At 40.7% G+C, this 25,476-nt stretch overlaps 4 protein-coding genes across 5 annotated transcripts; 3 read left to right on the plus strand and 1 right to left on the minus strand.

Annotated features, from left to right (window-relative positions):
• The first annotated feature begins 2,007 nt into the window (after nucleotides 1-2,007).
• Nucleotides 2,008-5,472, plus strand: ccdc85b (coiled-coil domain containing 85B). Its single transcript, XM_072395534.1, has one exon. It carries the CDS (start codon nucleotides 2,793-2,795, stop codon nucleotides 3,393-3,395), a length of 603 nt encoding a protein of 200 aa, XP_072251635.1. The 5' UTR covers nucleotides 2,008-2,792; the 3' UTR covers nucleotides 3,396-5,472.
• A 37-nt stretch (nucleotides 5,473-5,509) lies between these two features.
• Nucleotides 5,510-9,051, minus strand: fosl1a (FOS like 1, AP-1 transcription factor subunit a). The gene is made up of 4 exons (XM_072395531.1): nucleotides 8,630-9,051; nucleotides 7,975-8,229; nucleotides 6,848-6,955; nucleotides 5,510-6,762 (listed from the first exon to the last, which is right to left on the minus strand). The coding sequence occupies exons 1-4, from the start codon at nucleotides 8,744-8,746 to the stop codon at nucleotides 6,214-6,216; spliced, it is 1,029 nt and encodes a 342-aa protein (XP_072251632.1). The 5' UTR covers nucleotides 8,747-9,051; the 3' UTR covers nucleotides 5,510-6,213.
• A 220-nt stretch (nucleotides 9,052-9,271) lies between these two features.
• Nucleotides 9,272-18,614, plus strand: yif1a (Yip1 interacting factor homolog A (S. cerevisiae)). 2 transcript variants are annotated; one of them, XM_072395532.1, is made up of 10 exons: nucleotides 9,272-9,290; nucleotides 12,006-12,097; nucleotides 12,477-12,528; nucleotides 13,668-13,915; nucleotides 14,408-14,512; nucleotides 15,705-15,783; nucleotides 15,869-15,926; nucleotides 16,025-16,180; nucleotides 16,287-16,380; nucleotides 17,929-18,614. In XM_072395532.1, exons 3-10 carry the CDS (start codon nucleotides 12,498-12,500, stop codon nucleotides 18,085-18,087), a joined length of 930 nt encoding a protein of 309 aa, XP_072251633.1. In that variant the 5' UTR covers nucleotides 9,272-9,290; nucleotides 12,006-12,097; nucleotides 12,477-12,497; the 3' UTR covers nucleotides 18,088-18,614. The 2 variants fall into 2 exon arrangements, with proteins under 2 accessions (XP_072251633.1, XP_072251634.1); XM_072395533.1 differs by having other exon boundaries at nucleotides 13,671-13,915.
• Nucleotides 18,615-21,508: 2,894 nt separating this feature from the next.
• LOC140318595 (forkhead box protein N2) lies at nucleotides 21,509-25,109 on the plus strand. The gene is made up of 4 exons (XM_072396413.1): nucleotides 21,509-22,150; nucleotides 22,318-22,439; nucleotides 23,631-23,686; nucleotides 24,090-25,109. The coding sequence occupies exons 1-4, from the start codon at nucleotides 21,539-21,541 to the stop codon at nucleotides 24,440-24,442; spliced, it is 1,143 nt and encodes a 380-aa protein (XP_072252514.1). The 5' UTR covers nucleotides 21,509-21,538; the 3' UTR covers nucleotides 24,443-25,109.
• Nucleotides 25,110-25,476: the final 367 nt, after the last annotated feature.

Consider the following 25,476-nt stretch of genomic DNA (forward strand, 5'->3'; position numbering starts at 1 on the left):
TGGGTCTCTTGCTGCGCATCAACACTATCATTTCTAACCTCACATGACACCCTGATTCCATCCCCAGATCCCCCCCTTACACGGTTAACACCCTACATTGTTATGGCCTCAGTGAAACAATGGAGGTGGGACAGAGGGCGGAAGGATGTGGCTGAATGCCTCAGCATAAACCCATGGAAAAAAAAAGCCTAGAGTCACACTTTCCAGCAGGGTTCTTTGAAAAGAAACAAGTTGTTCCTCAACTGATACGACTACACTGTGCTGTACATTTGTACTGAACTCAAAGGTAATATTAAGAGTTCAGCTGAATTTTTTAGGATGAGATCATTCTGATGAACAGAAAAGCCAGCAGGAAGTTACTTCACACAGGCCTTTCCTTTTCATTTCCTTTGTAAATTGTACTTATCTATGTTGTTTTGATTTCATTGCATGAAATAAGTTAAAACACGTCTTTGAATCCAAATGGTGGCACAGAAGTTCCTTACTGACAAGGCACAAGGGGAAAATCTTCATTAGAAATCTTGATACTCTTTTATTGTTGCTCTGAGACAGAATCAGATCATTTTCACCACTAAGATAGCTTATTCAATATTGTCTTTTACAATCATGCTACAGGGCCTTCTTAAAGTTTGTCAAAGAGCCACTCCACATTTATGAGGAAACCACAAACATTTCAAATAATTTTTATCTGCCATAAGTCAAGTTAGCAGTTTGCACAACTTCCTGCAAAAAGTAATTCAAAATAAAACCAAATCAGGTCGCCACCTGAACCAGGCAGATTAAAACTACACATAAGGACCCATTTACACATGCATCCAAGAGGTAGTCGAGGATGCATTTGGACACATTTTCCCAACAGTGTAAGCTCAAATATGTCTCACACCACACTGAAGGACCACCTTTTAACCCCACAAGCTTCCAGACAAGCTACAAGTGGTGCTGATCAGGTATCTATCTGGTTGTGTTGACTTTCTCTTGGTGCTTCAATTAATGTTTAATGAAAACAAAACTTTGACTTTGTGAGGAGCTAATAAAGAACTGTCACTTTTATTGATAGCAAAAAGGGGTGTGTGACTATGAACCGGTAGAACTTATACGCAGATTGGCAAAGCTTTGAAAAGAGAAAAACAGAATATAGATTAACTGTTCTGCCTAAAAAACTTTACCTGGACACAGTGTGAGTAAGCCTGCTAAAAGCACATGCTATTACATTTTCTATTCTCAGGAGCATCATATTTCAGCCCAGCCACAGTTCTTGCAGTCTGAGTCCTGTATTGTCCCGTATCCATCAATTTCTATACAGGTCAGCAGTCCATTAGAGAACCACACAGAGATGATCAAAACAAACAACCATGCACTCTCACACTCACTCCTAGGGTCGAGTTAGATTCACAGATTACCTTGCATGTTTTGGGACTGTGGGAGGAAGACAGAGAGCCCCCAGAGAACACACTCATGCACAGGGAGAACATACAAACTCCACACAGAAAGTCCCCAGCCAGAATTCAAACCAGGAAAGCAATAGTGCTAACCACCACACCACCGTGCAGCCCAACATGTTAAGTATCACTTCTGGGAATGTGCACATCATGCAAGAGAAACCAGTGATGTGGGTCTGATGTTTACACGTAGGTCGAGTTTAACCATGAATCATTTGTGGCACAACTTTGGTCCAAGATAAACACATTTTCAGCCTTAGCATCCAGACTTAGCCCAGTGTACTTGCGTTGACTGCAGTCTACATTTTCATACTGTACCTGGGCAGAGGTTCTTGTGGCCTGCTGGACTGCGATTGAACCACTTTGGCTGAATGCTGATGTTGTTGAGTATCATGACTGTATTGGAACACAAGTTAAAGAAATAATCATAAAAAGCTATACATTTATGTTTTATTTCATCATTTTACTCAAAGTATTGTTGATCGCTTAATTGATCACAAAACAACTAACAAAGAGCTGCTTTTATCTTGAAGGCCACACAGAAAGACTTCCGGTGGAGCCCCAGCTTCACGCGCAGCTCGCCACTCAGGAGAGTGGTGGAAGTGGTGGAGGCGGACATTGTTGTGGTAACAGTTCAGCCCGGGAGGATGAGCAGAGATGATGCACTGATTATGGACGGATAACGGGTGAGCTTGGGTTGCGTTGAATTTCGTTGTCGATCCAAAGAATGAATCGGCCCTGAAAGCACCGCCGCTGCACCACCCGGACTCCTCCAACCACCGGAGATCCGAGTTCATTCAGCCGAGGCGACCGGAGCACAGCCTGATGAGACGATGCCAGCGACGTAAAAAGCCCAACATCTGCAGGGTGTGCGTCCGTGGCTGTTGGAATAAGTCTCCGTGGATCGACCGGGCCTTTGTGTACACACAGCGCAGATAAGCCGACGGGGCGGCTGTTTTCCTTGAAAATAAGCCGCTGGGAGCAGAGAGGAAATACGGACTGCTGTGCTCCCGGAGGCCTTTGGAGAACACAGCCTGCTGTTGATAAGATGACAGGCTGACATTAATGGGAGCTTGCGGTGCATCTTCATACACGACCTCATTAAGGTTTTATACACGGAGGGCAGATTTAAAATAGGACTGAGGTCAGGGGGCCTCGAAGAAAACAGTCTAAATAAAGATATCACATGTTTCTGCCTTTATATCACCTCCGGTGCTCTGTGATTGCACGACATCTGGATCATAGTGGCTGCAGATGAGGATGTAATAACTCTGTTGAGAATTACATGCAGCTGTAATCTCAGTGTTTTTAAAAGATTCTCAGGTACCCATAAGCTAGTTTCTCTTATATAAAATGGGTAGCGACGGTGAGATAATAAATAGAGAACTGTCAAAGATGTCTGACGAGGATTTGCTGGCGTGCTCCAAAGAGGAGCTGGTGAGCCGGTTGCGTAAAGAGGAGTCAGAGAAAATATCAGCCTTGATCCAGCGGGGCCGGCTCATCAAAGAGGTCAATAAACAGCTGCAGGGACACCTCCTCGAAATCAGGGAACTGAAAGTCATCAATCAGCGCCTGCAGGAGGAAAATGTGGAGCTGCGGGACCTGTGCTGCTTCCTGGACGACGACCGGCTCAAAGTGAAAAAGCTGGCCCGGGAATGGCAGCTGTTCGGGCATCACGCGGCTAAAGTGATGCGGGAAGACCTGGGCGGGTACTTGAAAAAGCTCGCCGACCTGGAGCACATGCAGGACGGGCTGGTGAAGGAGAACCTGGACCTGAAGGAGCTGTGCCTGGTCCTGGAGGAGGAGTGCGTCAGCAGGAGTGACTCCAGCCCCGGAGGGTCAACCGAGCTCAATCTGCCCTGCATGGTGGCCCGGGACCTGGGAGATGGGAGCTCGAGCACAGGCAGCGTGGGAAGTCCAGACCAGCTTCACCTGGTGTGCTCACCTGACGACTGATGGCGGCTTTATGTGGCTTCTCCACCTCAAAGAGGAGGCAGTGGACTTGCTGGACAGACTGAAGACACAAACAAAATAGGAGAAAAATACATTAGGGCTTTCTGAATGCTGCAAAGTGTGTGTGCCACTATAGGTTGTGAGTTGACGAAGATTCTACAACACTACACATTTCAGGACTTTGATAGATGTTTGCCAGAAGATAATTTATCAAAATTTTACAGCGTTTTTCTAATTGCTCTTTCTCCCTTTTCAGTGTTCTGTTGTAGGAGAAAAAGAAAAGAAAAAACTGGGACCAAAAAGTGGGTCACATATATAAATTTAACTCATGCACTGGACTAGCCTACACTGGTAGAAGCCTTTTTTCTATTGCACTGGACAGCATTATCTTGGATCTTTAAATCACAGATCTAAAGATTAATTTAAATCCAGTTTTGAGCCATATTTAGTCTATCAAATTCACTGAAACAGATGTCTTGTGATAAAAAAAAACTAAAAAAAACAACTATTTGATATTAGCTTTTGCTATATATGGCCAATTGTGTAATATTTTATGCACTCTCCTCCTCAGGACAGGGTCGGAGTGCCATATGTGCATGATGATTGTCACAGTTTGTACAGGCTGTTGTAAGGACCCATTAGGTCTGGGTGGGGCTGCTGTGCATGGCAGTATAACATGAGCTGGAGCCCGTGCAGAGCTGGCACACTTGTCATGTTTTCAGATCATGATAGATGTCGTTGGACCTCACTAAAGTTCTGTTACTTTTTTAAACTGGAAACTCTTTGTATCAAACTGGAAGGTCTACGAGTTTAATGTTTTTTTTTCTCTATTCTGTTCAAGCCGGTTACGCTCACCTGTTTGACATTCTTTCTGATGTTGTAATTGATGTTCAATTAGCATATCACAGAATTTCTTTGGGCTGGCGATGATAGACTTTTTCTTCTGTAACTCATGCTTTGTATTTAATCTGTAACATTAAGGATAATCTTAACTTTGACCCTCATTTATCTTGAGTTATCTGTATGAAATTTAGTGTTACTAACCATTTTCAGTTTAAATCATAGATAATGCACATGGATTAGAGAAGATTTATTTTGTCGTCGGCTGTTTATTGGTGGGCTCTGCTCGTAGTGCACTGAAGAGCTTTAAATACAGTGGGTCTGACACCCTGTGCTGTCCCGGCCTTTCTTTGTGTGTTTGGCTTTGCAGAAGCAAGCATTTACATCTACATGACACCCAATGATGGACATTGCTGCTTTGACCTTCATGTCTGAACCAGCGTTTCTTGACTGATGCTCAGACAAACTTGACGGATGTTCATCAGTTGTATTTTTGGATCCCTCTTGGGGGAGTCTGGAGAGCTCATGAGGGCTGTGACGCTTTTGCCCACTCGCTGATGCACAGACGTCATGTGACAGCAGCATACACAGATTTTTTTTTCTCCCCTAAACCCTGTGGCTCTCAGTCTGACTCTGACTCGCTCCCTAGCCCCATTTTAGCAATCCACTGCTTTCTGAGCCCTGAATAAATTAAATTGAGATTCACTGTATTTTTTGGTAATGTAACACAGCTCAGGGTCAGGGAGCGGTCAGTAGAGTTTGTCACTATATACCGCAGTCATCAAACACTTTTACTGGCTGCCACTAGAGATTACTGTCATTATTGATTATTCTGACGGCTATTATTTCAATTAGCTGATTCTCTATCAAGAAATGGTGAAGTATGTCCATCATAATTTCCCAGACTTGATTGTAATATCTTGTCAGGGTGTTTTTTCTGACCAACATCAATCGAAAGACTTTTAAAGATGAACACACTAAAGCAGCAAATCTTTGCATCGCTTCATCCAGAGAATACCACACTTCTTAAACTCTGCTTGAATAAACTCAAAGCAATTTCAGATTAATCAATTTACTGATAAGTAAATTACTATCTCTTTCAGTCCTGTGTGTCCATTCATGTTTGGTTTATTCTGACGTCTCAGTGCTCATCTTACAACAGTTTTAAAATCCTTTACGCCCACTTTAAATTAGTGGTGGAATCTAATGGATTTCTTTATTATAATTTAATATTCCCATGCTGTTTATTCGACATAAAAAACTTTACACCATCACAGTTTCCACGCAGACATTTGTTCTTTATTGTCTGTGAAGTCACAGTTTAGACAAAAATAGAAGTAAGGCACTGCCCACCAAAACAGAAAATCCAAACATTATCAAAAATATATTACACTCTCAAATAAATATGTGATTATATAATCTGTATCAACTCCTACGGCCCAGCCTTAGTGGTCAATAATGTTTTGTCTACATATCTAGAGTCTTACAGATTTCATACAAACAATAAGAACCATTATTTGTAAGTGCGCCATCTGTTGTTGAGGACTCATATAAAGTGTTTTATAACATCACATAATTTAACAAGTTGTTAAAAAAGTATCACTATTCATATGTCATTAGAAGGAGTTATCACAGTCTTTTTCTAAAAAACTTTCTTTAGAGTATATATATATGCTGCATGCATTGTTTTAACAATAAAAATCTAACATTCATTCCATCTTATAGCTTTTAAAATGAGAAATATAAAGACTTTATATGAAATCTAAAGAGTGTAACATTCATATCCTGATAATGCCACAAATTTTCATTTTAACTAAGAAAATACTCAGCTGCCTCCAGAGATAAAATGAAGCAGCTGATCATCTTGAAATGCTCATTGCAATCATTATTTTCCTCTCCTTGATGTTTGCCAGAACCCTTTTTTGTCAAACGCATCATGACTGCACTGAAATGGACTTTAGTGTTTTGCAAGGTGTGTCGATCACAGTGTGAGGATGGTTGGCGAGTGCAGGGAGTGATCTGATTGGTCGCCACTGCTGCTACTGCGGCGGTGAGCGGTCGCACAGGGCTCCGACTGTTGGGCGTTCCCAAGATGTGATGTACCGTGGGACGTGGTGGAGGCACTGGTGTCTGAAGAGGCTGATGGATAAGTGAAAACCATACCAGCTGTGAAGGACAGGAAGGAGGGAGTAGATGCAAGAACCGGCGTGTGAAGCGACTCGGTTTCAGAGGCAACAGTGGAGGCGGTTGATGTTACAGGCTTTGTGGGGATCATTATCTTTGGTTTGGGCTTCTCCATCTTCATTGGCCGTTTGGATGAGGGTCCAGGTCTGCTGGATTCTACTGGCTCCAATTTGATGGCTCCCAAAGAGGAAATTGGTGGATTTAGGTCAGAATCTGAATCAGAGTCCTCTATTTTACAAATAGGACGGTGAGCTTCCAGGACCAGCTCAAGCTTCTCTTTCTCCTTTTGCAATTCAGCTATTTCCTTCTGTAAACTTGACTTTTCATCCTCCAGCTGGTCAGTCTCCTATGTCAAGGGAAGAACACATTTAAGTTAATTCATGCATGACTCAGACTTTGCATTTAGGAAATAAAGCACAACATTCACTCACAGTTTGCAATGTGTCTGTCAGCTCCCGACGACGATTGCGACATTTTGCTGCTGCCACTTTATTCCGCTCTCTTCTTATTCGGCGTCTTTCCATCTCTTCCTGTGAAAACTTTGATGAGAAAGAGGAATCAAATTTATTAACATCCATAAAATTATGATAGATGAACCTTTCAGTGTGAAATAACTGAGTGAATAACTGACTGGATTTGATTTTCCTGCCCTGGGCAAAAAAGTTATTTCATAACATCAGACGCATAGAGAAATTTACTGAGATTAAAGCACAGGCAACATATCACAGGAGCAATGCTACCACCGTGTGTGTGCACTGAGTCACGGCAGCTGAATTATTTTGTAATGTCTGAGCTTTTGTGTATTGTAACACCTCAACTCTGACTCCATCCAACACCCTACAAAATAATTACAGATGAATGAATATTTCCCGCCCTTTTGGGGTGATGAGTCATGCTCAGACTCCAGCTGTGACTCAGGTGTGAGTCAGAGAACATGACTTGCCCCTGTGAGTCACATGACAGCGGACTTCCTGTACCATGAAATTACGGCTTTGTGACAAGGATGTGTGCCAATGTGTGCCCGGCAAAAAAAAAACAAAAAAAGGCTCTCCACTGATACTGAGAATAATGGTGTAAAAACCTAGTCTAGACTAGTTCAACTAGACACATTTTCGCATCACATGTGATCATCTTACCATCAACAGTAACTCAAAGTGTAAAGTGTCAAAGAACATAGAGGCGAGCACGAAGTGCTTTCCTCCAGAGAGTCCTTTATCAAACTATCTGAGAAATTAAAACTTATCTAAATAATGCACTGGGTATGATTTCTAAATAATCTTTCTTTTTCTAAACTGATGTTGTTTGCATGTCAGAGGGAAATGACACACTTGTGTCACAAAGAATTGCAGGATATTACACACTAGTTACACAAGAATGATTAAGCCACTGTTCACACTTCTGAATCTCCACTCCCTTGAGGGGAAAACATGGATCCTAAGAATACTCTGTCCCTTATCCTTTGGCTTGACAGCTCTCACTTTTTAAAACAGAAGAGACACATCCTGTATACTTTCATCTTTCCCTTTTCAAAAGACTTTTTTCACTATCACTTCCTTACTTGTTCATCGTTCCTGCGCCTTGTCAAAGATGTAGTATTTGCAGCTGCTCTTATGACCCCTGGTCTGAGATGAGACTGGGAAGGTTGTGGACCCAGTGGACGTGACATTAGGAGGCTTGGGTACGGAGGTACTGGTGATCGTGAAGGGCCTGGAGGATGCATGAGGGACGGCTGGACCAACCACTGGAGGTCCTGGTTGGTTGTGATGGCATTGAGGCTAGGAACAAACTGATTGCTGCCTGCCATTGTAAATTTCTTAAAAAGAAGCGGAACAAAAAAAAGAACATTTGAATAAAGTTGACATACTAAAAGAAGTAAAAGGGTAAGTAAAAGAATCAAACATCAGTCATGAATATTTATAATAAAGACTCTGAAGTCCTCTGAGGCTCTATTTGTGATTCATAACTATATGTAAGGGGTACATTTTGTATAATTAAAGCACAACGTAAATATGGCTAAAAATCATCATAATGTTGTTATAATAAGTTAAGTACAACTTATTTGTCATTTGTATAATTACAACAAAATAAAATAAAAATGAATGTGACATTAACACTATTGGCTTTCTTTTAACGTTTCTTTATTGGCTATTTACACTGTGTTATACTAATTTAAATCCCAATTTGTGGCCTAGTTATGTGAAAAGCACACCTACCTGTTCCTGCTGTGTGGTTGAAGTGCTGGTGCTTCCCAGGGAAGCAGAGTTTGACCCAGAGAGGCTGCCTGTGTACGGTGGGTTGCCTCTTCCCTGACCCCCAAAGCCTCGATACATCGTTTCAGCTTTAGTGAAACCTAGAATCCAGTTGCGTCGAGATGAGCTACAAGACTAACGAAATAACTTTCGGGTTGAGTCTTGAGAGTTAATTCAAACTCGGGGTAAGCCCACCGTATTGCCGTACCTCGGTAGAGTCCAAACAGGTATGAGATGAAGGGGGAGTAAGGAAGGAAAAAAGTCGCTTCTTTTTTTTCAAATCAACCTAAAAAATCCCAAAACTATCTTAACAGCAGGTCGTTCTCCTTAGTCATACTCGTAGAATCGGAAGTCTGGAAATAATTGAGAGGTTGTAAACTCTTAAAGCAACACTATAAGTTCACCACGCCCCTGCCTAGTTACGGGAAATAGTGTTGTCTGGAATCTCTCACGAACTTTACCACGTGCCATGTCGTCATTGCCCATATTTGGCGAGAGTTTCCTCCTGAGACTTACACCCGGGATTCCTTAGACAGCTTCACCACACTTTGTGAAACTAGAAGTTTTTCTGCCATTATCTAATGTTGTGGTGGAAATACTATCAGTCTACATTTTCCAGCTCCAAGTAAGAGTACTGCCAGTTGTAACAAGCTAGGATAGGAATAAAACTATAGATTTAAAAGGCTGAGAGAAGCTTTGTGGAAACTGAAAAACACTAATCAAAAACTGTTCTTGTGGTTTTCACTGTAAACTGAAATTCTAAATGCTTGTGTAGGGTTTACAATATCAATGCTTTGTAAACAATAGATATAATTGCTATACTATAAGTGAGTTTAATTTCACACTGTTACACATCATCCAACTAAATTTACTGTAGATTAATGACATTTTAAAGTCACCTTAAATTCAATACTTTCCATATGATCCACATAAATTAACGAAAAAATAACTGAAGCATTCCTTTTTAGTAATGGATGTTATTCAACTGGAACCAACATATCTTAAGTTTATACTGTATGAACAGTAGTTTTGACAAAAGTGTCAATTCCAACATTCACATCTGGCATCAATACAGCTGTGCACTGCAAATAGTTTATTCACTTATAATGACAAAAACACATTTGCGGTGAGCTGACTATACAATATGAACAAGTTACTTAACTCAAGATGAGCAAGAATATAGATTATAGAGTCTGGCGACAATGGGAGCACGTGCTTGTAAGCCTTGAGGTTTTTTGGCAGTCACTCTCACTTCACTAACCACATCAATGAGCACACATGCTTGTGGAAATGAGTCAAATGGCACAAAGCTGCTCAATTATTCTACTACCCATTTGAATTCCTGTTTTTCTTCTTCTTCTTCTTCTTCTTTTCTACTTGCATGCACATTACGGTGCCAAGTAAAGATTTAAAAATCGCATGCAGTTGATTGGGTGAGCTTAGTCTGTCCCAACAGCTGCTGACCTTGCAGCCCCACAAGAACAGAGTTCCCGGCATTGGCTGATTTCTCCTGCTGCTGACTGTTGCACCGAGGTCTCGCATTACAGCTAATTCAACTCCTGGGACTTATGCTCGTCAATATTTTTTAATAAGCTAAGCTAAATGTGTCCATACTAAAGCATTTAACTGCGGCTTTGGGTTTCTTCACCTTACAATAGAGACCATAAACAAAAACTGACACCACTTGTCAGAAGTAGAACATTTTACAAGGTCTATACTGCTGCTTACTGACCTATTTGCCTGATTCTCATATATCAGAATACAACATTACTACACAGGGTCATAACTGGTACACATACAGTATGCTAGGTGTTATGTTTTCTCTTTGATTGATATCAACATTTCAAGGGGACGTCGGGTGAAGGTGAGCATCAGGTGACTAAGACTTCAGGAATTCAATGATGACACATTCATGTCTCAAATGACGACATGTCACGACATGTCAGGCACCATTTTTTTCTCTGATTACACCCTCCTTCATCCTCTGGCTGTCATTTTATCCCCTCTTGACCAGTTAAAGACTGTTTAACATCCATGCCTGCTTTGATAACATCATTTACAGAAGTGTTTTTATATTTTTGGGTTTTTGTCTGTGTTTTTATAAGAAATATAGAGACACAGAGTGTGTGTAAGTTGTTTTCTGTATTACTGCACATTTTCCCTCCAAAAGTCAACATTTTCTGGGGTGGTGGGGAATGAAGGAAGTTTAGATTCCAGTACAATTACTCATCCCAAAAACCTCCACATGCAATCAGATAACTCACCCACCCACACACACACACACCCATGCACCCACCCACCCACACACGCACATGCCTCAAAGAGCTATTGTGATGCCACACATGTACACACACTATAACTTATTTGGTTTGGTAGGTGTTAAACGCACGTCTTGTTGGTTTATGCTTACGCACAATAGGCAAATACTATCTAACTGTGATTGCACTGTGCAGGTCTGAACATGAAGGAACTAATTATCCAAACCATGAACGTACTGCTCGTGCCTTATCTCTACCGGTCTCATAATATCAATTAATGATGTCAAGAGTAAAATTAAGTTTGAATAATTAGAAAAAAATGCTATTAAACACATAAATGACTACATTATATGTGGTTCAAAATATCTCACCTATATGCAGTGCTGACTTTTTGTACTTTAAAATTGACAAAATACAGTACAGTGGCAAAAATAGTCCTGAATTCAAATTCCTACTTGAAACTGTATTAACAGCTATTCAAAACCAGATGCTGTTGCAACAAAAGTGAAAGCATTTTTGTCTGGGTGAGCACACAAGGTTACTGGCCAGTAGTATTGTGAATTTGTGAATTCATTGTGAATTTATTTGTATGAAGCCCTAATCTGCTGAATTTAACATTTACAATGAATCAGAGTTGATTATCTATTACTTAACATGTCAACTATTATATTTTCTTGATAGATTAAAAATGTTGATTGATTATAACATTCTGAACTATATTTGTGATTTGTGACCAAACAACTTAGATAAAAAATGGGCTTGAGCTGAAGCAGTGACTATAATGTTACTGTGTGTAGTCTAGAGATTTAAAAAGTTGCAATTCTATCACAGGTTTCAGTGGAAAACACGTTTTATACGAAGGGTAGAATATTCTGATTACCTGGAAATGTACACTTAACCTGTAGATTTGTTTCAGTATTTCTCATGATCTGAGGGTAGTTTCCCAATGTGTAGCCTGATGTTGAAGGTATTTTTTTCTACCTGTACCTGTTTAATCCCCACTACATGAATAAGTAGTCAGAAAGCACACTTATCCAAGTAAGTGTGTGTTTCATGGACTTACAGTGCTTTCTGCCACGCAGGCATAGAGAAGTTAACCAACCGCAGTAAATGGGTGGGATCAGTCCAAACAGTGTGATAGCCACGTAGCTAGCCTCCAACGTTAGCTGTATAGGTAAGTACCCATACGTATGTATTTCCTCCGTTCATGCTAATTCATTTCCTCAGATAAGTAGTGTGGACATGTCTTACGTTGTTGATCAGGGTTTTTGTATCGGCTGCCCTGTTAGGCTGAAAAGCAGCTGTAAACGTAGCACATCTGGCTAGCTAGCTAGCTAGCTTTGACTGATAGCAACAACGGTTACCGTTTAACAAATTGGCAGCTAGGAATACATGCAAGCTAGCATCTTACTCATATACAGGAATTTTGTGCCATTTGTGGAAAATGTGTCACAGATTCCCCTGATATGTAGATTGGTGACAAAAAAAATTCACAAACAGTTCAAGCCATGTAATCGGAAATTTGGCTAACATGTCATTGTTTTTATTTCAAGCTAACGTCAGCAAGCGTTACAATGGACTTGCCACATCACGGGTACAGACCAAGTAAGTGGAAACCTGAATCAGCAGGAGATAACCTGCGCTGCAAAATTTGGCAAAATATCCTCACACAGAATCTACTTCCTCTTTTATCCCCTTTCTGATTTTTGTGCTGTCGCTAGACAAAAGAAATACAACAAAACAAAATATGCCAGGTTCATTGCCCACTTCACTGAAACTGAAGCAGCGTAATATTCCTGTACATAATTCATATTTGTCACTATTTGCGCTTCTTCATGGAAATAGACAGGATTTAAAATATGTTTAAAGGGGAGGTTCTAAATTGGTGGACTAAAAGCCCCCATTAGAGACTGTCCATGGGCTCCATGTTGGCCCTATAAATTAAATGCACAAATTGATTATGGGTATTACATGTGTACAGAATAGGTTTGGGCTCAAAATGAGACTGCGGCCCACTTTGCCAGCAACACGAGCAGTGTGCAGTTCGTGTGGGGCAAATATGGAGACCATGGACAGTCCATTTTAAGAACACAATTTACCAATTATGATATTCACATGAGTTTCATATAGGTTATCCTATCAATATTCCTGTTTACATGTTACAGAGAATAATCCAGTTACATTCTCACACCTACATTACATTCCTAGGTGCTACTGGGATGTTTGGAGTTTTCATGTAATTGTTTTTCACATTCATCCTGTTCTGAACCCACTTCTTTGGAGCATGAGGCATGCGTTATCAAGTAGCAGTTAGTGTCCCAAAGCTCACGTGGGATGCAGTGATGCATTTAAGATGAATAGACGCACAATGTAACAAAGAACAGAATACTGCGCACAACGTTATGCGATTATTGTTCATTATGAATATGACCTTATTCAGGTTAAGGTCAACAGAAATAGCTGTTTTCGCAGCAGTGTTCTGTTCAGACTAAGGTCCAAATTGGATTTGTGTCAGATAATACATGTGCATATAAACATACCCAATCACATCATCTCCACTTCTGAGTAGCTGTAGTGAAATTGAATACATTTCCTCTAATGTTTCATCCAAATTTAAGAAAATCCCTCATTATCTAGCTGTGTTAATACTTTGGACAATTAACTAATGAGCATGACATCATGACAGTCATTTTCATATAGGATTACAAATGCCATTCCTGTTCTCTGTCTTGTCTTTCTAACAGCAGCTAAGCCTAGAGCTCGTGCAGCTCCAGCTACAGGAGACTCCGTTTTGTTTGAAGACACCAGCTCAACAGCACCTGGGTTGAACAGTCAGGGCTATTATACTCCTGGGTACAACATGGGACCGGCATCAAATGACATGCAGGGAGGTGCAGGAGTGAACAACCTGTTCACCGACCCAATGGCCAACGCCGCAGTGATGTACGGTTCCTCTTTAGCCAACCAAGGAAAAGATATCGTAAACAAAGAGGTGAAGAAAAACTGGGCTGATAGTGTGGCTCCTTCAAATATTACATATGGCTCCTTTCTTTTTTGTGAAAAGATACCAGGTGTAAGCAGCTGTATAAAATAAGTTTAAATAGTCTTTTTTTCCACATCATGGACAGACAGGCAAACATTTGTTTCATTTCAAAGACATAACTCCTTTGCAGAAGCAGTGTAATACCTCCTGCTTTCGACCTCTCTCCAATACTGCAGAAGACTTCAATGTGTGGGGGTTGTCAGTTTCAACGGGAAGGCATTCAATCGAGCTGGTTACTTTCTCGCTCCACTTTATAATATGAATTGAGTGAAACAGTCACCCGGAGAGGAAAAGGGAACAGTTTAAACAAATATATCACCTCAACTTCATGCCAAAGTTATCTCAGGCACTTTGAAATGACCATGAGTCAGCCGCATTTGTTGACTTTGGCAGACTGTCAGTTCTCATCTGTTAAATAAATGTTTTTGCTTTGCCTTTCAGATCAGCAGATACATGTCTGTGAACAAGCTGAAATACTTCTTCGCAGTCGACACCAGATATGTACTGAAGAAGCTAATGATCCTCATGTTCCCTTATACACATCAGGTAATCTGGGCCCATCAGTTCTAGTTGAGCTTGAGTTTATCGGAAGACACAAAACATTTTGTACCCAGCGACTGTGTGATTTTTTTTCTCTGGTATCGTACGTGTCAGATTGATGGGGTTCACAAGAGATAATTACCCTCTTTATCGGTCCTGCAGCTTTGTTTATGAACATTTTGATGCTGCAATCGCCAGTGCGAATATGAAAGCAATGCGAGTAATTTTTTTCCCACATTCTTGAACTATATCAGATTATAAAGTAAGGCAGCACTAGTGTCTGTGCCCTAATAATGTGTAATCTACAGTGTGAGAAAACTCTTCTTACGAGACCATTGTCAAACAGTATTTACTGTCTCTAGTACATAGTAATTACATTATAAACACTATTGTTGTTTATAGTAAGTCTGGATAAGATTCTAAGTATCATGAGTTAAAGTATTTTCTGTTTTTGCTGTCCCATGTGCCACAGAGCACCTCTGGTTTTAATAACTATTGAAAAACTATTTATAACACCTTCATAAAAGGATGACATGTTCCTCCATTAACATGAATATGATCCCACACGCAGCGCCCCTAGAACAGCTATTGGGTTGTATATGTCAAACAGAATTAGACCGATTATTTCAGTTGACAATTACGTAGTGAGCAGTTTGTTGTTCTTTGTTTTTTTTTCCTCCGCATGTATAAACTATATAAACATCCAAAGGTAACATAAAAACAGTGTTCCACAGCGGCCACACTGATGCGGCTCCATCTAGTGAAATGATTGGCTGACGCACATGCTCTCAAAATAGTAAATCTGCCAAAATAAGAAGTAAATTAACGGGGGATTGAAGTTCTGCTGTTGATACTCTTGTGGAGGATACCGTGCACCATCTTGCTGATGAATTTTGTCCTCAACAAACCATTAATTACAGTTTGGTTAAAAACTACAAGTCTGTGGCTTCTTTGGGAATGAAGATGTAATGTATTAATGATAATATTCGTAATAATTCTAATCATTCTCAAAGGCAACTTCCTACATCCAAGTTTAAACTGCCTTCCATTTAGATATTGTCTTCATAATTTTATCGTTGAGCGTAAGCTTAACTTGTTCCATCTTTGAGCCCACAGGTAAAAACGGCGCTGAGCGTCATCTGAGTGTCCCACTCTTGCACTCTGCTGGCTGATTCATGTTGTATCTGTGTGTTCTCAGGATTGGGAGGTCCGTTACCACCGGGACACTCCACTGACTCCACGACAGGATGTGAATGCGCCTGATCTTTACATACCAAGCAAGTTTTCTGTAAACACAAATTTATCTTTACTCAAACCTTTTGAGGATGTCTGTTTAATGTATGTTTTATTCTAATCTTTCAGCGATGGCTTTCATTACCTACATTTTGCTCGCTGGAATGGCCCTTGGTATTCAAAAAAGGTGGTTTATTATTCCTCATCTTGTTTATTCTGTGACACGGTTGTTATTTTTGTGTTGGATCGGCTAAACACTGAGGTGTGTGTTGGCTTTGTGTGAAGGTTCAGTCCAGAGGTTCTCGGTCTGTGTGCCAGCACCGCCCTTGTGTGGATCATCATCGAGGTCTTGGTCATGTTGTTGAGTTTGTATCTGCTGACAGTTCACAGTGACCTCTCAACCTTTGATCTCATCGCCTACAGTGGATACAAATACGTTGGGTAAGATGTTCAGTAGACGGTGTTGCTGTCTTTTCAGCTCAGCTAATGAGAATGAAGTTTTGTCCATGTTCACTGAGTCATCACGAGTGCTTGTGTGTTCCTCTAGGATGATCTTCACAGTGTTGTGTGGCTTACTGTTTGGCAGTGATGGTTATTATGTGGCCCTAGCCTGGTCCTCTTGTGCTGTTATGTTCTTCATTGTAAGTATTTTCAGTTTGTTGAAATAATCTACTATGTTTACTAATCTCAAGTAAAGTTTATACATTTAAAGGAAATGGAAATATGTACAAATATGTTGGGTTTTTTGTAGTACAAGGACATATTTCATCTTCATTTATATTTTCCTCTCCTTTTATAAGGGTGCTTTCACATTAGGATAGTCTGGGGTATGCCGGAAAAAAGTTCACACCTTCATTTGGTTTGGTTCACTTTCACACTGCACTTTATAAAAGCGGGCCAAAGCACCTGGATAGCATCACACAGTTTTAGCTGCTCGTTTTCTGTGCTGTATCGCCCAGAAACAAGCACTGATCAGGAGTCTACGGCAGGTCTAAAAGTAGTAAAGAGGGTAAAAAGTACAAGGAAGAAGAAAACCCGGCTCATCGATTGGCCAGGACTGAAAAAACGGAAAATCCATCCCCGTCAGCCGGCTCTTTCGCAACAAAAACAAACAATGGAGCAACACCATCTTTGGGTTTTCTTTACTTTGGTGTTGAAACCCAATTTATTTTTCACATGAAGCGTCCCAGTATGAGCAGCAGGCGAGGCAGTGAGCTATCCAGCATAAATTAATCTTTGTTTCGCTGGATAGTCTGTTGGGGTTCGCACTGAAAGCAAACCAAGACCAATGTTTTCAAAAGTTTGCTTGTTTGATCCACACCGGAGAGGGGTTCAGCTTTCACAGCTGCCCAAACGAAGCGGACTGTCTGAGGAAAAGGAGAAAAAAAGCAGAGCAAACAGTTGTGGTGTGAAAGTGCAGTTTGTGTCATTTATCAAGTTTAAGTGTCCTTATATGAACGGGATAAAACATAAACAAGGCAGTCGTGGTATGCACTTATATAGCAGCATCATTAAACATATTCCTGATAGGCTGAATAATGACAAATGGCTTTACAAAGGCTTTTAATGTATTTTCACATCTTGGGGTTACGATAATATCAAACATGGTTGATATTCGGCAAAGCTGTGGCCGAGAGTGACCGTGGCGATGTGCTATGCAACACTGCACTTAAAAATGGAGCTGTGGCTAAAAGCTGCTTATCGGTCGACTTCATTGTTGTTAAGAACTTCTACCAGGTGCATGATGGGAAAGGATCAAATAGTGACCCTGCAAGAACTCCAGTATTTATAAAAATCTTTCACCTGTGACTGAAAACTCAGTGACACTGTGCGTAGATGTGAGGAGTGTCAGGAATTGTGCGGCATCATGTATCAGAGGCATTTGGTTGGTTAGCTTAGCATTAGTACGGTGGCAGGAAAGGGGGATACAGCTAGCATGAAGTCCTGTTGTAAAGGTGGCGATGCCAAGCACCCATCGCTGACTCGAGAAGTTATTAGTCCTGACTGAGAAATAGTTTGGCCTGTAATCGCCCTGAAGAGACACAATGTGTTGCATTTGTACTGATTATATCAAATATCGTACATTACTCTGTGTCACCCTTTTCTCCTGCTTTCAGTGTTTATTCTGCAGCCCCACTTGTGACTGAGTTTGTCTGAATGGCAGGTCTAAATATCTGCCTCCTCCACAGGTTCGATCTCTGAAAATGAAGATCCTGCCCTCCATCTCCTCAGACTCAATGGGAATGGGATCAAGTGCCAAACCTCAACTCCGCCTTTATATCACCGTAGCAACTGCAGTCTTTCAGCCAATCATTATTTACTGGTTAACCTCTCACTTGGTCAGGTGACTGTGAAGCGTTTAATAACCTCACATCCAAGTGAACTGGACCCAGAGGTTTTTGGTTGATGAGTGTTTGTACACTTGCCCTTATACTCTTTTGTCATCAAAGCGTATGTAGACGGTGTTGAGCTTTTCTGTTTGAATGGTTTAGTTAATGTGACCAGAAAGTGTTTCTGCTCGCCATGATTGTACAGTAATGCTAAAAAAAGGCTTATTTTTGTCTACCTAACTTTGAACACAAGAGCTTTCGGTAACAGATCTGTTTAATCGGTACTGATTTTGTGTGGGGGTCCTTATATGTAACGTCTCTGGACGTGTTTTCCAGTACTTACAACGCACCGTAGACCATAAATGGACAGAAATTCACATTATACTCTGAAATTCTAGTAACATTTCTCTGGTATCGATAATGCTGTTGCATTACCCCTCTTTCTATTTTCAATTCTTAATTTTATTTATCTACATTTGACAAAGCATGACAATGTTTGGGTTTTTGTAGAAAAAAAATAAATATATTCAGCTTTGTGTATTCAATTTTTACTGTTTTGGTTTGTTTTTCCTTTGAGCAAAATTATTCCCTGCATGTGTTGTAGCTGCTGCAAACAGATTTCACTTCTAAATATTTAAAGAATTGTCATTTCTAATCTGAAGCACGTAGAGCAAGAGTCTTAAGTGGTGGTGGTATGTAACATCCATCCATTTTCCATACCGTCATCATGCAATTTGTGCTGTGAGGAGCTGGAAACCTATCCCAGCTGTCATTGGGAAAGAGGCAGGGTACACTCTGGACAGGTCACCAGTCCATCACAGAGATAAGTGAGACAAACAAAACACATACGCCCACACTCACTTAATTTAAAATCACCTTTCAAACTAATATGCATGTGTTTTGACTGTGGGAGGAACCCACGCATCTTTCTGTGAGGCCACAGTATTAACCAACACACCATTGTGCAACCCTGTAACATGCCAGACTCAAAGTAAATTAGAATACAAATGCTTTATTAGAGATGAAATTAGTCCTGATTAACTCTGGTACTATATTCCACTCCATTCCACTTTATACTCGTACTGCATAGAGATTTAAAGCATCAGTCATGTAATGAAATGGTAGTCTAACAGTGACTTTTAGTGACTTTACTTACAAATTACACTGCTGACAAGTTTTACTGAAGTGCTTGCCAAATGCCGCACCTTTACATGTGGAGGATACTCACTTGCTCCTCTTGGTGGTACCCGCCATTTGCCACCGATCGCTTCTGTGGTGTTTGATCCTTTCAACGTGTTTTTACTGCACTGTCCTGCTCCATCGGTAACTGCTGACTGTTGCGGGAGTGCGCCCTGGCGCGCGCTCCCTGCAGAGCGTCCTTTTGGTTTCCAAGGAAACCGCGGACAGCAACAGAGCACGGAGGCAGAGGTGTCCGACCGCGACTCCGCTTTTAAACATCAGGATTTCTCCTTCAACTTCACTGCTGCGCGTCCCGGAGATTTTAAGAGGGCTGGTCTCTGTCTGGGTCGCCGTTTTGAAAAGCTGGTGAGTAACTTGTTAAAACTCAGCTTTTTCGAGGCCGTCGGTGCCGAGAGGGGTTACCTGTGAGGGGGGAAAGGCGGCTTTCCTGAATAGCTAAATGAAACTTTATATTGTTCCGCCATTTCCCCGCTGAAATGCTTTGTAAAGCCATGTGGCATCATAAACTTAAAGAGAGCTATAGATTTGACCTTACAATACGATAAGTACGATAAGTCGACGGCCGGCCCAGTTTGCTAAAAGCGTGAAATGTGAGTCGGTGCACCTTAAATCGACTCTTAGAGACCTGCACCTGTTCATTGACAAGGTTTGTCTTAGTAAAACAGGAGATGGAAATGAGAGAGCGGACTTTGGACAGAGTAGATGCTCATCAGAGGGGAACGACTTGCAAACATATAACTAAATGAGGCTGTTGTGTATTTTCATTCATTCATTTTTTTTAGCTTTTTCCATCAGCCCCTTTTGAATTGTTACTTCGCATATTAGAGTTGTTGTTTTTGTTGTAAAAGGTAGCTTCACAAGCATGTTGTAGAGTTTAATTATCTAAAAAAAATTGTTTAAAATACAATAAAGTGAAATAGAAAGTCCACCCTCTTATAAATCCAAGGATTTACACATCAGGCCTTCACATAAAGGTGAATACAACCTCAGACGAACAGACACTCAGACATTATTTATTGATCAAAAACTGAACCAAAAGGCAGAAGCAGTGTATACAAAAATAAGAGCACCCTTACTGTTTTCATGGGTATTAAAAGAGTAAATAGCAGCCAGGTGCTGCTAATTGAATGCCTTATTAATTGATCATCTTCAAATGTAAGCAGGTCTATAAAAGCAGAAGTGTGTTGGTCTGAAGCTTTTAGGTGTGTTTTAACACAATACAGAGGAGGGAAGACATCAGGAATGATCTTGGAGAAGCAATTGTTGCTCCCGTTGATCTAGGAAGGGTTATATAAGGAAATTTCTAAATTAAGTGTAGTCCATCATGCTACAGAGAGAAAGATAATCCACAAGTGGAAAATATTCAAGGCCGCTGTCAATCTTCCTAGAAGTGGATGTTCCAGCAAGTTCACCACAAGAAATGATCAGAGAAAGAGTTACATCTCAGACTCTACAGGCCTCAGTTAGCATGCTAAATGTTAAAGTTCTTGACAGTACAATTAGAGAAAGACTGAAGTATGGCTTTGTAAACTAAGCTTACCAGCCTAAACACATCAAACTGACTGTGAAACACGGTGGTGGAGGGCTGATGATTTTGGCTTTTGCAGCCACAGGACCTGGACACCTTGTAGTTAGCATGAACTCTTCTGCACACCAAAGTATTCTAGAGTTAAACATGAGGAAAGAATCAAGGTGTTCACAGAAAGCTGTGCATAAATCAGTGCTGCAAACCTCAATAAACTGAAGCAACATTGTAAAGAAGATTGGGCCAAAATTCCTCCACAACAATGAGAGAGACTGATAACATAATATACAAAACGATTGCTTCTATTATTAATGCTGAGCGTGGTTCAACAAGCTGTTGAGTCATGGGGTGCGCTTAGTTTTTCACACACTACTCCAGCATTCCGTCTTAGTTTCTGTTAAATGAACAACGACATGGTGTTATGTATCATGTGTTGTGGTTCATCTGAGGTTGTACTCATCTCATTTTAAGATATAAAGACCAGATCATTTTTGTTTTCATTCCAATACAAAAAAAGCTTAAATTAAAAAGAGGCTTTACTTTCACATGAAATGTATAAATTCATACTGCGTAACGCCACTAATGTCAGTTCTGTTTTGGCTTCACAAAGTACATGTTGGACTTTGAGGGAATTTGTAAATGTTTGACTGAGTGTCCTTCCTTACAGCTGATTTATCCTGATTTATTTCTTACATCTCTCAGCAGCCATCCAGCTGAATGACCCAGGAGATTTCCTCTTGAGTGATGGAGAACATCTCTCACACACTGCCAGTCTCCTCCTTGTGTTCCTCTACTCTTGGAGAGCCTCTACCTTTCTCCTCACCTCAGCAGATCTCCTTAAATGGCCGTATTTCGCTTCCACTTTCACCCATCTCCTTCCCCCCGTCCCCAACTTCACTTTCTCCAGCAACAGCTGACTATGCTCACACGTCCTCCCCTCTGTCACACTGTGTTGCATCTCATTGCCTCGAAGGACAAAACACACAATACCTCAAGCAGGAAAACATATCTGACCAGGATGACCTGACCTGTCTGAGCTGGCTGCATCAGAGAGGAAACCTGCTCCCGCTGCAGCCCCTTGCCAAAATGACTCCGCTCCCACAGAAAGAGTCCTGCACACCTGACGAGCCTCTTCCTCCTCCTGCCTCATCCAAACCACCGTACTCCTTCAGCAGTCTGATTTTCATGGCAATAGAGGACTCTCCGCACAAGAGGCTTCCGGTGAAGGATATTTATGAATGGATTGTGAACAATTTCCCCTACTACAGGACGGCCACTGGAGGCTGGAGGAACTCTGTGAGACACAACCTGTCCCTGAGCAAGAGCTTCCGTCGCATTCAGAGGGACAAGAGCCAGGTGGGAACTATTTTTTTAAGTAAAACACTGAATCCAGGTGTTCTGAATTCAGAAACAACACTTACACCTTGCTGAAGGGAAGCTGTTTCGTTGTACTTTGTGTCGTTACCACCTGATGTGTCAGCGTTGTTTGATCGTAACGAGACGATTTTGTGCGTTCGTTGCAGTCGGTGGGGAAGGGATCACTGTGGTGTGTGTGTCCCGAGTATCGTCCGGCGCTCCTGGAGGTGCTGAAGAAGACCCACAGTTATCACAGCACAAACAGCAATCTGATAAACAAGCCTGCTCTGTGAGTAACATCTCATACACTGTGTCCAGGAAGGCTGCTTCACACAACTCCATCAATTCAGCCAAGACTTATTTATTACTTCATTCAACCTTTCTTCAAACCCAGAACGCAGTGAGGAATACCAGCCTCATTTATTACGTAGCCAAGCAGGAGAATAACAGTTGTAGGAACACTGAAGACTTTGATAGAAAATATTAGAAAGCCAAAATCAGTAAAGGAAATCTTACTAAAGATAATTAAGTCAAGTAAAGCAAAAGCAGTTAGAGTGAAACAAGAGAAACTAAAGACCTTTAGATTTAAATTGAATCAAGCTTATCTTGTAGATGATTCAAAGTTGCAGATGCGCTGTGAATAAAGAATAAACTGAAATAAAATACGAATAAAGCATGAATAGGTATTTGATTAAGTAAAACTTTTACAGCATGTGAGGACTGCTCAGACTTATACAGCACGTGATACTGGGTCTTATAACTACCTAAAAGTGATAAGTCTCAGAGCACAGAGACAAATGACATCCAAAGGTTTGAGGGTTGCAGCTAAGCCACGAATGTACAAAATCAGTATAATCTGAAACAAAAGTTGCCTCATTGTATTTCCAAAATGCAAAGCATCTCCATAAAGGGGTGAAGCCGCTAGTTTGAATAAATAATTATTTTACTTGTTATACCTTTTTAATAAATTGATAATGAGAATTGAAGATGATTTAGTTTCTGGTGACTGACTGTTTAGCCAGACCAGAAAAATAAAACAATACTCCAATAATATTGGCGGCTGTGCAGCGAGTGGATCGAAAAATACATAAATAAAGGACAGAAATGCACTTGAATCTCAAATATAATTTGTTGCATTCTTCTAATGTTTTTAATCAGTTTGAATATTTCAATTTTTGACTATACGTTTGGATGAAATAAGCTGCTAATAGTGGATAATTTTTTCTTAATTTCTACTTTTCTGTAATAGATAAACCTTTTCATTAACTAATTTTGAAAGTAGGCAAATAAATCACAAGTTGCTTTTTTTTTTTACATTTCATCTAGATTGATTTATTATTATATTTTTTTATTCCATTCACTTCTAATGGCTGATGAGTATCTGAGTAACTTTACAAATACACCGACTGAAACAAATACCGGTAATTAAATAAGATACGATATGTTTAAGTAGCCGTCTAACTTGTCATGTTCTCTGCAGCTTGGAAGGAGCTGACTTCGAGGCGCCTGCAGTGTGTGATACAATGGAAATCTCAGGTTGGTACTCGCGCCGGGCTCATGTCGCCTCATTTGGACAGAATCTGCATATTTGACCCTGTGTGAATATGTTTTAGTCTGCAGTTCTTCATCAGTGGAGTAGCAGCTCTCTGTGACAGTTTTATCACCTGCAGCCTTTCTCCCACTCTGTAGCTTTCTCAGCATGTCACATTGTTCATGTGTTTGTGTTCTGTTGGCATGGCAACTGCCCTCTGTTACCTTGGCAACCAAGGCATAGCCCAGCGCAGTCTCCGTCATAAGTCCTCTCGATCTATGTGGCGTGCTTGTTGAAGAATCAGACCAGTGCTTGTTCAATCAGCCTGTCTGAAAGCGACTCATTAATATTAATGATGGTCGTTCATTTATTCATTTCTGTTTTCATACTCTTTTCCCCCTCATGCAGAACCTCTTTCTAATACCCTGCTCCTCTCCATGTCCTCATCCCAAATACTTGCCGCTGATAACCCACCGTTCACCGAGAACCCACCCTGCCCTTTGACCCCGGATCACGAGGAACTAGTCACCATGGAGTCAGTTGAATACCAGCAAGAGGAGGTCAGCGAAGACATGGAGAAGGACCCCCTGTCCGACAGCGGCTACATTGAGTTACATTACTACCAGTCCAACCAGTTCCAGTACCTGGTGCTGCCGGGCGACACTGAGCTGGACCTGGAGACTGTGGAGATCCTTCAGCTCGATGCTGAGGCCCAGGAGGCTGCCGGGTCCCTGCTGGACCTGGCAGGTGGAGGATATTAGTTAATATCCAACTGTAAGAAAATATTCCAACAAATCTCCCTGAGATGTTCACACTGCCTTATGAACTGTGTGTCGTTGTGTAATTAGATAGCAATATAGGTCTGTAGATGACTAACTGAACACTCCACATGTATTCAGGCACTTCCAATGCACAAGCTGAACTTACCACAGAACAACATCAGCCAGATGTGGTTGAAATAATGTTTAAAACTGAAGTTAAAGTATTAATACAGCTTGTTTTCATGCTGTCCATTGTGATTCCCTCGCATATTAACTTCATTCTCAGGGGTGGGGAGCAGTGTTTTACGATTATGTTTCCCAAGCTGAGGTGTGATTTTATGTTCCACTGAAACCCGCACAAATTGACCAACACAGTGATTCACATCCAAACTGTTACCATTTTTATTTAAACATGTTACTAACCTTTACCAGTTTGTCATAGTGGTGGCCGCCCCCCCTCCCCCTTTGTTATATAAATCTGTTCCTGTAGCCTTTTCTGAAAGCTGCCTTTCTTAATTATTGTTAACTAATTAATAGATATTTAATTTATTATGTAGTTACAGTGGTAGATTGTTCTCCAAAAGTATGTTGAAGCACTTCTCAATAACAGTTACATAAAATTTCCAGTTGTATTTCCTTTTTTCTCTCTAAGATCGTTCTTAATATTTTCAACTGTTTTATCTTTCTCAGTCTTAAGATTATGTTTTCAGAATTGATTTATTTTATATACATGACATTAGTGTTTGTTCCTGAGTCCTGACTGCCTTGGGTATGATCTTCTAAATTAAGCTTCCTTCAATCAGGAGTCATTTGATTGTTATTTTTGATTAGCTCACTGCCATTTAAATCCCTTTATATGTCAGGGTACACTGAATTTCTCTTTGTAAAATTGTATTTTCCAAAGCTTTAGATTTAAAATAAAAACGTTGATGACTTTCTTGTGAATTTGGATCTTTGCTTTGTTTAGTGAGCGTTTTTCTCCTGTTTTTGTAAGTTTATTTATCAATTTGTGTAGAATGGTCAGCATCTTCAGA

This window comes from Leuresthes tenuis, unplaced genomic scaffold (genome assembly GCF_036924035.1).
Source record: "Leuresthes tenuis unplaced genomic scaffold, fLeuTen1.0.hap1 SCAF_11, whole genome shotgun sequence".
In the NCBI taxonomy this organism is placed as follows: Eukaryota; Metazoa; Chordata; class Actinopteri; order Atheriniformes; family Atherinopsidae; genus Leuresthes; species Leuresthes tenuis.

Excerpts from the sequence above, each read along its gene's own strand:
- ccdc85b (XM_072395534.1), top strand. The coding sequence starts at position 2,793 with ATGGGTAGCGACGGTGAGATAATAAATAGAGAACTGTCAAAGATGTCT.
- fosl1a (XM_072395531.1), bottom strand. The coding sequence starts at position 8,746 with ATGTATCGAGGCTTTGGGGGTCAGGGAAGAGGCAACCCACCGTACACA. Across the intron at positions 8,230-8,629 it reads CAACCACACAGCAGGAACAG|AAATTTACAATGGCAGGCAG; the intron begins GTAGGTGTGCTT and ends CTTCTTTTTAAG. Across the intron at positions 6,763-6,847 it reads TGACAGACACATTGCAAACT|GAGACTGACCAGCTGGAGGA; the intron begins GTGAGTGAATGT and ends CCCTTGACATAG.
- yif1a (XM_072395532.1), top strand. The coding sequence starts at position 12,498 with ATGGACTTGCCACATCACGGGTACAGACCAA. Across the intron at positions 12,529-13,667 it reads ACATCACGGGTACAGACCAA|CAGCTAAGCCTAGAGCTCGT; the intron begins GTAAGTGGAAAC and ends TCTTTCTAACAG. Across the intron at positions 15,784-15,868 it reads GCCTGATCTTTACATACCAA|CGATGGCTTTCATTACCTAC; the intron begins GCAAGTTTTCTG and ends CTAATCTTTCAG.
- LOC140318595 (XM_072396413.1), top strand. The coding sequence starts at position 21,539 with ATGGAGAACATCTCTCACACACTGCCAGTCTCCTCCTTGTGTTCCTCT. Across the intron at positions 22,151-22,317 it reads TTCAGAGGGACAAGAGCCAG|TCGGTGGGGAAGGGATCACT; the intron begins GTGGGAACTATT and ends CGTTCGTTGCAG. Across the intron at positions 22,440-23,630 it reads CTGATAAACAAGCCTGCTCT|CTTGGAAGGAGCTGACTTCG; the intron begins GTGAGTAACATC and ends TGTTCTCTGCAG.